The sequence below is a fragment of the Corvus kubaryi genome, unplaced genomic scaffold, assembly GCF_017639235.1.
Source record: "Corvus kubaryi isolate FWS band 111438036 unplaced genomic scaffold, C.kubaryi_AGA036_p1.0 37382, whole genome shotgun sequence".
Taxonomy (NCBI): Eukaryota; Metazoa; Chordata; class Aves; order Passeriformes; family Corvidae; genus Corvus; species Corvus kubaryi.
The window spans coordinates 5,842,431-5,854,684 of NW_024581124.1; the positions used below are offsets into that span (position 1 = coordinate 5,842,431).

Consider the following 12,254-nt stretch of genomic DNA (forward strand, 5'->3'; position numbering starts at 1 on the left):
ACTGACAGCACAGAGCAAAGAAACCATTCCCCACAGCTCAAGTTATGAGGCATTATGGACATATTACACCAAACTCTAAATACAAAGGGCAGGAAATATCCCTATTTTTACCTCGAGGTGAATTTGAGTATGATTAGAGCCCACATCCACCCCCAGGAGGGTGGGTGAGAAATGGGAGAAGCTCAGAGCACCTGAAGAGGTCTTCTAAAAGATTTCATCCCAACAGTTTTACCCACATGGAAGCACAGAGAAGACTTTGGACATGAATTTATCAGGCTCCAGGGATTTACCCAATACCCTGAACCATCCCTCTATTTGCCACATGGCTGTTTTGATGGGATGATAAGGGAGGAAAAGGAATCTTATCTCCAAACTCACAAAGTCCTCGGCCCCTCTGGAAGCTCTTTAAAAGGGAAGTTTGTACAGAGTAAATGTCCACTGGGGACCCACACCCAACACCCCAGAGCCACTGACTTTGCAAAGCAAAGGCTCAAGCCAGTGAGTGAAAACAGATTATTCTTTCTATTTTGTTGTTCCATCAAGTGATAGCCATGGACTGGCCAAAGGGCTTTCCTTAATATAGAAATTGTTACATTGAAGTTACCCAGGTGAACATTTTATTTTTTTCCTAAGTTGTTTGCACCAAAATTTATCTATCTATATTATTTATTATCTATTTCCTCCCCAAACACCCAGTCCTCTATACATCCTTGCCTCCTCTTGGCCAGCTTCCAAAGGACACTTTAACCACCTAAGGCTATTTAGTTTGAAGTCACAGGTTTATACTGAGTTTAAGCCCTCCTAAGGTCACTAAATTCAAGAACCATGGACACTGCAGATCTGGGGTTTTTAAATATATTTGGTTGTGGTATGTTTGTGTAACTTGAAATGACAATGGCAGACACAGCCTTTGAGATTTTCTTACCACTGAGATCTAAATGAGGGAATAGGGTTTGCTGAATCAGAAATCCTGCCTGCTTCTGCCCTGGATGGATCAGTTTCCACATCACTGAGCTCCTGAAAAGCAAGGAGGGAAGAATCACCACACAAAGAGGCTTAATGAGGAAGACAGTTACTGAAAGGGGGAAAAAAAAAAATCCTGGTTAATCAAAAATCTCTCTATAATCAGCAGCAGCAGAAAAAGAAGCAGCAACTCGATTCAACAGAGGACACTGATATGGGCCAGCAGTCCTCAGCCCCTCCTTTATCTCTGCTTCACAATTCTAGAATTCCCATGATCTGGAAATCAGAATTAGAAACATTGCCACTATTTCAGGTGTTACCAGCACATGACAGGAGTAAATGCATTATTTAGGCAATTTCTAACCACACCATGAATGTGTGCTGCTTTTAGACTCCGGTAAATTCAGCCTTTTAGCCCTTACCCAAATCTATGTACAATTTTGAAGAAATTCTGTCCCTTTCCCATCACTTCTTGTCGAAGTAGGAAAGAATTAAAAGTTAGTAATGAAATATGTGATTTAAATTTGAGGATTTCAGGCAAACAGGGGCACTCTGCCTTTACCCAGCCCCAGACCAGCACCTCAGACACACCAAGACTTTTCAGTACAACTGGATGGCAGCAAATTTCTTGCCTCATGTCCAAACTGTTTCATTTCCATCACTGATTTAACACAGCCTGAACTTCAGGTCCTGGCTTTGTGATCTTTTCTTCTCGGGTGCAGAGCATGTGATTGAGGGAGGGAATGAGGTCAGCTGCTTATTAAGGGCTAATTGTTACATTCCCTGAACTAAAAGCCTGTAACTGCATTGGAGAGTACCAGACCTCTGCAAAACCAGAGATCACTTTCTAAAATTAAAGCACTAATGAAGGCTCATTAATAGGCAAGCAGAATCCCTCTAGAATTCTGAAGTGAGGGCCAAATATATCTCTCTCTATAGTCTCAACATGTATGGCACCTCAAAGTCCCACAGTCAGTGCAACTCTTAGCAAAGATCACACACGGCTACCCCAACACATCAGGTACTCACCAGGCTTTATCTGACAACTTCCCATTTTCAGTAAGGAACCCAGTTCTCAGAAAACCAAAGCTGTGAGGATACAACTCCACTTTGGACAGCCATCTCAAGGTGTTCTTAGGTGTGCCTGGACATGTTTGCTAAAGCTGCACCTAAGGACTCATCTTGAAATAATTTTAGTTACCTGCCTGTTGTAAAAGCAGAGATTATCAGATTATCTACAAACACACTACAGAATGGTTTCAATAGAACTGTGGTTCTCCAGTTTCCTGTTTTATGTAAATACTTCAGAGAAATGTGTAAGGCCAGTGGTTTCTACCTGCAGTGAATGACCTATTCAAAGGAACCATTAGAACAAAATGGCTGAAAAATACATCACATACCTGATATACTCCTCATCACAATTAAATGTATCCTGTCTTTAGTTTAGTAACACAAACAACTCCATTTTCATCCACAGCAGAGGTTTGCAATAAAACTAGAAAGCTAATGCAGCTACCCAGCTTTCAGCTGTAGAATATGTCTGGTGAACACTGAGTGTGAGGAGAAAGCAAAGTTTTTTTTATATAAAAAAAGATGCTCTGAATATGCTTGCATCTTTTTTTCTGTTATGAGACATGTGATGAGCTGAAATCCATTCACTGCATCCCACAGCAATGGCAGAGAGATGAACAGGATGAGGCCCCTTATCTGCCAGAAAGTCATTAATGAAACATTTGCTCTCCCCGAGATGCCCCCATTTGGTGGATTTGCTTACTGGAAGAGCAGGAGCACCTTATGCCAATCCAACTGCCACGACAGCTTTGCTTTGCTGTTCTTCCCCTATCACCTTCAAATAACCATAATTCAGTTTGGTATTTTGGAAAATCTAAAGCCCACAGAATTCCAGAGAGAACAGACAAGCAGCTGTTTTCTTTTCTTAAATGGATGAACTATTGGACTCCTCCTTTGTAAGCCCTGTCATACCAAAACATTTCCAAAACAGACAATAATCTGCCTCTTGCTTTTGTTGTGCATTTTTGATACAACATCACAGAGGGATATTTTACCCTTATCTGCCTTTCAGGGAGAAGCTTCTTTTCCATGTCATGTGTTTGTAACAAACAGCCATTTTTCCTCCAACTGATACTCGAAACTATTTTTTAGCTTTCTAAAAAGTCTGTGTGCTCCAGCATACCTGTGGTAACAAAATAAATACAAAAGGAATTAAACTCTCAATATAAAGATGAAAAAAACACGTTTTGGTAAAGACTAAGGAAGTCAGAACTGTAAGAAAAATAAGTAATTCCTCTTCCCACACATCAAGCCCACAGAAATGAAACAGTTTCTAGATTACCCAAAGCAGTTCACCCTTGTTATGCTGAGGTTGGGAATTTGTATGTGAAGCAATTTTGCTTCAAAAGGTGAGGGAAAAAGATGTGAATTCAAAAACTACCTGACAAAATCAGTAAGTACATAAACATGGAAAAAACAGGACAATATGTGGATTTGCGTAATTTAACATTTCTCCAGCACTGCAAGGGAAGAGGGATGAATTCTTTTTATAGCATTTTAAATGTCAGTGCTGTATACAGAATGTAAAGTGCTTTGAGTCACTGCTGCAAAACCTTCCAGGAACATACTGAAATAACATTAAACTGCATTTTAAAATAAATGCTAACATAGAGACTTTAAGTGATTACAGGGTTTAGTAAGGGTTGAAGAAAAGACTTTAATTCTCCACCACTGGCTCCATTCTGAACACAAAGAAATCAGTCAGCTACAAAAAGTGTCCTGCAAGTCCAAGCTGCCTATTGTCCCAAACTTCTCCTGGACAGCACAGGTAATGCCCTAGAAAAAGACAAATTAATTCAACAAATACAGCAAAAGAGAAGTGCTGCTTTCAGCCACACTCAAGTAACTCCCCCAGACTTCACTGAGAGCAGCTCCCCCAGACTCAAATGGCTGCATACAAATGAGCAAGACCTTTCCCACAGAGGAGTACAAACCACTGTATTTACAACTTGCCCAAGCACACTTAGCCCCGGACAGAACTCAGACATTGTTTTCATCACAAACAACAGGCTCATGACACACCTCAGATTCTGATGGTTTTAGTTTTAGCAGGAATTTTTCAAAATGAAAGTTGCAAATAACCTCGGATGCAGTTAGTCCCTTACACTTAATAAATAAGAAGCATCAAGAATCTCCACAGTATTGAGATGCACAGAACTATTAACTGGTTTCAGAGTGTATTAAAAAAACAAAAAAAAGTCCTTTGTTACTGCAAAAAAATCATAGTTTCTGTTCTTCTAAGAAGAGTGGCCCTAGTGGTGTGTTCAAGGGCCAAAACGAGCAGCAGGAGGCTTTTACTGCATCCCAAACCACTGTTCTTGATCTGCCCACTGAGCTGCTTCACTGTCACTGCCTTCCAAGTCCCCCTCTTCTCCACTTCCCTCCATGTCATCCACATCTTCTTCCTGGGTGGCGTCTGTTGGACTTTCCTCTTTTTCCATCTTCTGCAATCCTTCTAGTGACTTCTGATCGTTTGGATCCAAACTGAACAAGTGAAGAAAAAGAAAGCATTGTCCTGAAACTTTTTTCTCTTTGTGACCTTAGTGTAAAGAATAACAATAAAATCTCATCCTGTTGTCTGCACTTCCTGTTTAACATCATCAGGAAGCTTATTTTAGATGATGATGCAACTTCCCCTTGAGCTACTGTAACACTGAGTATTAAATCTCTTTATAAAACAGTTCTGATCCCCAAGAATGCATTTATCTAAACATCCCACTCTTCCAGAAAACTGAGTCACCTCTCCCAACAATACTAATTATAAAGTAACATGAAAGCAGTAAAAATTTAAATGACTCTGACTAAATATAATCTATGCAGGCAAAAACCAGCTGACCCATTTAAGCTATACAAGTTTGCAGCGGACATAATGTGCTGGGTTTAAGGCAAATTGAAGATGTTGCAATCAAAACATGGGAATATTTAACAAAGTAACACTCTAAAATAGCATTTAGGTTATGTTAAGTTGAATCACACTATTTAAATTTATCGAGTAGCTCATTTTTATATGCACCTTCTAGTGTAAAAGAATTACTCTTAAAGCCTGACTATATAATAATTAATAACTATAAATAATTCCATACCTTAATCCTTTTGTTAGTCAAGGAATCACAAGCCTAGTGACGTATTTAGCATTTTACAGTCCTTACATTTTGCATTTCTCAGTTCAAAGTCTTAAGATCAACCAATTTATTAGCAGGGTGTCATTTCTGTGGTTTTGCTTGTTTTAAGGGAGATTGATATAAAGCCACCTCTGATTCTCATCCTAATCAATTAATAGCTCATCTTTTTACTCAGTGAAACTGGTTATTGGCTCTTATAAACCTCCTGCAGTCTCAGGGTGTGCTTTACCTCAGGGCTATGCTGTACTGGTCCATGGCTTCCTGGTACTCGTTGACAGCCACGAGGAAGTCTCCCAGGATCCGGTGCAGCACACAGTCACTCTGGTTAGCCAGGGCATTCCTCAGCAAAGCAATCCCATCTTCATACTTCTGTTCTCTACCTGTTCACAGGCAAAACTACTGTTTTAATTAATAGTTGAGACAAATCTATAAAAAGTCACAGTGTTCACAGTCTTCCCAACACAAGGCTATTTGTCCCTCCAGACCTGTCAGCAGGAGGACAGCAGTGCTCTACTTCTTGCAAGATTAATTCTAACAATGACTTTTTGTTGCAATAGCTGTTGCACTCACAATTACATCTACTTCACAGTCAAAACATTTTGTTTGCAATTGCTGTAAGTGTAATATCAGTTGCTGGATGCAATTAATTCCTGTGATTTTTCCTTCAGGATAGAACTGATAAATCCCCAGACTGTATGATCACTGTTCCATCCTTCCCATCAATGTGGCTGCAGAACATCCTTTCACGTACAAAGGTATCTTTAAATAAACCAACATGGGGAAAAGGAACTTACTGAGAAGTTCTGCTTTCTTTACCACAGCTTTAATGTAGTCAGGTCTTTGTGTGAGAGCTTTATCCAGCAACGTTTTTGCCTTTTCCTGCGTGACTGGGTCCTCCAGGCAGACTGTGGCCAGCAGAGTGAGGGTCTGTGCGTTTGCCCCCAGGGTTTTGTACACGTTATTTGCCATCACCATGGCTTCACGGATGCTGTTGGATGCCAGATAACACTCGATGAGACCTGGTGGTGTCAGATAGAAACATTGCAGGGTTTGAGTCAGCACCACAGGCACTCACCCCTCCATCATTATTTGCACTTAGTAGCACTCAGGTGCTGAACAGCTGACACCCCAATAAGCAAACACAAATTACAATTGAGAAAGCGAATCTATGCATGTCAACATACTCATTTTACAGATAATTGACTTGATCTTAATTAATGGGCAGGCACTGAAAAAAACCCCAACCCTAAGTACACCTAATCTAACATTTTTGTCCAATTCCAATACTGAGATAACTAATACTTCACCTGGACTCTTCACCACTCACTATATACTTGAAGCTGCTGTTGAGATCAACAAGATTTAAATATTTAAACAAATATGACAAAACAAAGCTCCCAGCAAAACTAACTATCAGTTAATGTCATCATCCAAAAGCGAGCTGCTCAAAACACCTAAGTTTGTTTACACCCAGATTAAACAAAACAAAAACCAAGAAAACCCCTTTTTGAAAGTCATTCTTACAAACCCACACATTCAGTGGTATATTTCACCTGACAGCTTCGACTGCTTCATGGTTTTGAGGTAATAATTATTTACTAGAAAGCCAACAGGAGGGAAGAACTGCTGTTTATTCCCTTGCCTCATCATCAGCATGACACCAACCCTCACACCGGAGCAGCTGTGAGTAGCTTCTTGTGGCTCACCTTCGTAGCAGTCCAGGCGGCAGGGCGCGAGCCGGATGGCCTCACGGAAGTGGATGATGGCCTCCTGCACCCGGCCCATGTTCCTCAGAGCAGCTCCTTTCAGCAGCAGGGCTTGCACACTGTTGCTGTTCAGCTGGATAGCTTTGGCTCCCAAGTATAAGGCACGGGAGTATCGTTTGCTGTAGAAACTGTGACACCTACAGAAAGAGGAGAGGGATTGTAGCACTGCCTGCGGTGCCCGTGTAGAGTCACGGGGGTTTTGAACTCCTTGCATTTGAAGTTAAGAAAAAAAACTTCTTCTGGAGTTTAAAAAAACCCCATTATAAATATTAAAATTGTTACTGCTATTTATTGTATTGCTGGTATTGCATAAGTGTGGTAACTCTAACAGATTTAGCATACAGAAAACAAACATGAGGGATATTTACAGAGCTAGTTTAAGGCACCCAAGAACGGAACAGACAGGATAGGAAAGCACCTTCTGAACAAAACAAGCTGAACCCACCGTGTCAGCTGTAACCCACCACACTCAGCAAATCGAGAGCTGAGGTGAGAAAGGAAAGAAGACAACTCACCCAGATACCACCCAGGGCTCTGCGTGCTGGTCAGAAATATTGAAGAGCCGGCAGCCCAAGTTCTCCACATCCTCCAGCCGACCCTCACGCGCCAATAAATAGCCATAAACATCCATTCCTAAAGAGACACGTTGGAGGATCAATCCTCAAGAAATGTTCATTCACAAGAAAAAAAAGCCACCAAAACCACAAACACCTACTTTAAACTGTGCAACTACCAGGAAGGGTTCAACACATGCAGCTTCTGAATGTCAACTCTGAGCTGAAAGCTGGGTAAACAATATACAATATTCCACTGCATGTAGCTGTTACTCTTCAGGTCAACCTTCTCTCAGGATTTACTCACCTTTTATTAGGTAAGGATCCAGCATTTGTGCTTGTTCGAATTTTAGGATAGAGTTTTTATTATCTCCAGCTCTGAAGTACAGGTCTGCTAAGCTCCCCAGCAAGTCCACGTTATCCCTGAGCAATGACTTCTTCTCTAAAGAGCTTAAAGGGAAAGAAATGCCCGTTATTTATAAATGACATTTTGCATATCATTGTATATAAGAGCTAATGTATTATTGGATTGCATCATGCTCTTTCAACTCTTACCAAATGGTGTTTATTGCTCTGGTGTTGTCTCCAGTATGCACGAAGGCGTATGCCTTGATCCACACGGAGAGCCAATCCAAATTGGGAATGCTCTGGATTATATTGATGGTCATGGAGGCCACTTCTGCTCCCTTCACTGACAGCGAGAGCAAGCCTGTTTAGAAGGGTTCATCCATCAGTCTCAGCCACTCAAAACTGCCTTTGATACAAACAGTCTGAGGGTCAGAAACTCCATCCCTTGACAAGCACAAACAGCTGTTACAGGGCTTGTTACAATTTATATAACGTGGGTATGATGTGCAAATGCAAGACAGTTACAGAGTCCCAAGTGCAATTCAAATTACAACACTACTGAACACTGCAGTGCTCCCAGTGTGCAGACACCCACCTAGGATGGCATCCAGGGCCAAGGGGCACTGCCTCAGCACTTCTTTGTAGCTCGTCACTGAGGAGCGCTCCTGACCTGCTTTCTTGTAGAGATTTGCCAGCATCATATTGATCTACAGACAACAGAAATGTGGGGACAGTCAAGTGTGAGGAAGGAGAAAGAATCACTAAGAAAGGTCACAACTCTGTCTTCAAGTCTGCCTGCCTCTGATCTGGGCAAAAGACAAAATAAGCTGCTCTTCTGAGAACGCTCTAAGGTACCACATAGTATAAAATGAAAATTCTGGCTTCTTTCTGAGTATAGAAATAAAATCTACATTCTTTTGTATGTGCACAGTGCACCTTGAAATCTGTGCTGTGCACCAAAGAAGTCAAAAGATGGGCAAGTGCTCCTACGTGATGCCAAGAAGGATCTGTATATCCATTAATCAGCCTCTTCCAGGAATCTCTCTGTATCCACGGAAGTGTTTGAATTAGCTTAGCAAGGCAGAGAAAGTTTCCATTCAGCTTCTGAATGAAGCCATGATTGACTATAGAACAGAAATTATCTGAGCTCTACACAAGTAGCTGGTTTCTGCTACAGCTCTTTCATTTACTGGTATATACAGGAGAAAGTTTACTCTTCTCAACTTTTTCTGTTCTGTAACTTGATCTTTGAACAGAACACTCTGACATTAACTGGAGTTTAACCCATGTACACTTTTAGGACAATTTAACATGAAACACAGTTGACTGATCTGATGTGTTAATCTTTTAAGCCCTTCTGAGTAACAGAGCCAGCAAGCAAAGACTCCACAGATTTGGCACTGCAGACCACAAAGGGATCTAAATATTTAACATTACCTAAACTGTTGTTGAAAGGATTAAAAGATTTTAAAAGATGGAGCACTAGCAAATCTTCTACTTGCCAAAGTCTCCAGCCTTTCAAGGATTTTGCACTGCTCCAACTACACAAGAAGTTAATAAAAATGCACAAAACATTTAACTCCTTTCTTTTTTTTTTTTTTTTTAATTCTTTCTAACAGAGGAAATACAAAATTGGTATGATTTTAAAGAAAAGGGTCCCAATCAGCTAATTTAAAATTAGGAAATGCTACCAAGCAATATTTAACTACAGAAGAAGACATAATGCCATTATACCTATACACTGTGTTCTGCCCTATAGATACACTGACCAAGAACCTGTGACAAAAACCTGCCAGAACCCACCTTTGGAGTTCTCTGCCTGGAAGGAATCCCATCAAGAATAGCAATGGCATCTTTATCTTGCTTCAGCATTGTGTAACATTCAGCCATTTTGTATTTCACTTCAATTTCTGATGGTAAACACTGAAACAGAAAGAAAGATTTAAATGCAATATTGGTTTAATCAGGTATGAAACTTTTAATAAGGTTTCCTCATAAATATTTATACTGTGTTGAAAAATATCTAGTGCAAGTCAGCTAACAATGCAACTCACTGCTAGTTCATATTGTTCCTGTCTTCAAATTAAAAGTATAAAGTACACATACAGAAAAATTTTATGTTGGAGACCATTTTAAGTTTTGCATTAGAAAACACCACACAGATATTACCAAACTAATCAGCCTTAAAAGTCAGGTTTATTTGCCATGATAAATGCACAATCTAAGGCATTTAAAAGACATGTAAAGGTGATGCTTAGGGAACATAGTTAGTGATGGACTTGGCAGGGACTCGACCTGAAGGATCTTTTCCAGCCTCAGTGACTCTGTGAATATTGAGTCAGCAACATTAACTGGAAGAGGGAACGTGATCACTTCATGTAGCACGTTATTAATTCTTAAATACCTGGCTTTGGGGTGTTGATGCAGCATTCCCAGTAGAAGGTCTGACTTTGGAAGTTTTACTTAAGGCTTTTTTCTGCTGTAAGGCCATCGTGTACTTGCTGACAGCATTCCTATATTCCTTGTCATGGAAGAGGGAGTCTGCATGATAGACAAGGAGCTGGTACTTCTGAGATGGAGAGAACAGTTCCCTAGAAGAAATGCAGACAGAAAGGCTGAGATCAGCTGGCTGTACAAGAATCAAAACTTTACAGATCCAAAGTATCTGTAGCTCTGGTTTGTCTGGCTTCAACTTCCAACTGCTGCAGCTTCTTTACTACACTGGAAGGACCATTGAGTAACAGGTACTGACCCCTCACACAGGTACTGACTCCTCACCCTGGGGTTATCTCACCAATTTCCTTTATCTGTAAACAAACAAATCCAACAGCCACTCCTGACACCTCATCAGCAACAACAGCTCAATGTTTGGCTACTTGGCCACTGCCCTCATCCTTCCCATAACAAGGCTGTCAATGTCCATTACACTGCATCAACTTTCTCCTAGGATCCTTTTATCAGCTAAGGATCCAGCATTTTGCCCACTCAGATTTCAGAACAGAGTTTTGTTTGGATGGACTCAAGTTTAAAAGGCAACCCAGCTCCTTGTACAGCTGGTCTGGTCCTAATCCCTATTTCCACATTACACAAACCCCTTTTGTAACACTCCTTGTATGTGTGCAGACCAAATGACCTAACTGTGGCCTTCCAGGACCTGAAGGGAGCCAACAAGAAACATGGAGAGAGACAATTTACAAGGGCCTGGAGTGCCTGAACAAGGGGGAAATGGCTTCACACTGACGGAGGACAGGGTTAGATTGGATATTAATAAAATTCTCCCCTGTGAGGGTGGGGAGGCCCTGGCACAGGTTGCCCAGAGAAGCTGTGGCTGTCCCATCCCTGGAAAGTGTCCAAGGCCAGGTTGGACAGGGCTTGGAGCAACCTGGGACAGTGGAAGGTGTCCCTGCCCAAGGCAGGAGGGGTGAAACAAAACAGTCTTCAAGGTCCCTTCCAACCTGAACGATTCGGTGATTCCATGGCTCTCTGCCAGGACACCTATGGTGTAGCGGGCAACCCGAAGGGACGCTAATGCTGGTACCCGAACAGAGGCAGGACCCATCCCCGGCAGGGACAGGGCAGGGGCAGACCACAGGCCAGGGGCAGGCCAGGGGCAGGCCAGGGGCAGGCCAGGGACAGGGACACCCCGAAAGCGGCCCCGCTCCCTCCTCACACGGTGCCCCGCGCGCGCCCCCTGCCGGCGGGGCACTCACGGGTTGTTGCCGCTCATGGTGAGGAGCAGCCCGCTGAGCAGCCGCACGTTCGAGTGCAGCCCGGCGGCCGCCATCTCACGCACGTGCTCCACCACACTCATGCTGCCGCCGGCGGGGCGGAGGGGACGGGACGGGGGGAACCGGGAGAGACGCGGAGCGAGGCACCGGGCACGGAGCTACCGCCGCCGCCCGCCGCCACTCCAAAATGGCGCCACCGCGGGGTCCTCGCGCGCCGCCGCTTGCAGGCGGCCAAGGCACTGCCTGCGCGGCCCGACAGGCGCGCGGAGGGCAGCCCGCGCCAAGGACCCCGCGCGGCGGCGGGAACGGGTGTGAGGGGATGGCGGGGTCCGGGCAGCGCGCGTGAGGGGATCTGCTCGTCTGTGTGTCCTGTGGTGGAAGATACGCACGCCCCCTGTGTCCACAGCTCCTGAGTTCGCCCCTTGTCCTTCTGAGAATACGCCGATGGTTGCCGCAGCTAAATGTGACTGAGGGCTCCGACATAAGGAAGCTCCTGCCTATAAAAATTGGTAACTAAGGAGAAAGACCTTTCAAAACCTAAATTTCTTCGGAGAAGTCCTTCACTAGGCCTACCATTAACTACAAGGATAGACTGAGAGATGAATCATAAGCTTTATATTCCCACCTTTATTACAAAAACATTGTAAAACATGGCTATCCTATTCCTAAAAATTGAATCAGTGGGAGCTTTCAGTTTGGACA

At 42.9% G+C, this 12,254-nt stretch overlaps 1 protein-coding gene across 1 annotated transcript; it reads right to left on the minus strand.

Annotated features, from left to right (window-relative positions):
* Nucleotides 1-3,671: 3,671 nt before the first annotated feature.
* Nucleotides 3,672-11,745, minus strand: ANAPC7 (anaphase promoting complex subunit 7). The gene is made up of 11 exons (XM_042034812.1): nucleotides 11,535-11,745; nucleotides 10,229-10,415; nucleotides 9,628-9,747; nucleotides 8,420-8,531; nucleotides 8,032-8,185; nucleotides 7,784-7,926; nucleotides 7,438-7,555; nucleotides 6,863-7,059; nucleotides 5,951-6,175; nucleotides 5,386-5,536; nucleotides 3,672-4,518 (listed from the first exon to the last, which is right to left on the minus strand). The coding sequence occupies exons 1-11, from the start codon at nucleotides 11,633-11,635 to the stop codon at nucleotides 4,329-4,331; spliced, it is 1,698 nt and encodes a 565-aa protein (XP_041890746.1). The 5' UTR covers nucleotides 11,636-11,745; the 3' UTR covers nucleotides 3,672-4,328.
* Between the last annotated feature and the right edge of the window lie 509 nt (nucleotides 11,746-12,254).

Excerpts from the sequence above, each read along its gene's own strand:
- ANAPC7 (XM_042034812.1), bottom strand. The coding sequence starts at position 11,635 with ATGAGTGTGGTGGAGCACGTGCGTGAGATGGCGGCCGCCGGGCTGCAC. Across the intron at positions 7,556-7,783 it reads GGATCCTTACCTAATAAAAG|GAATGGATGTTTATGGCTAT; the intron begins GTGAGTAAATCC and ends GTGTCTCTTTAG. Across the intron at positions 6,176-6,862 it reads CCGCCTGGACTGCTACGAAG|GTCTCATCGAGTGTTATCTG; the intron begins GTGAGCCACAAG and ends TGACACCACCAG.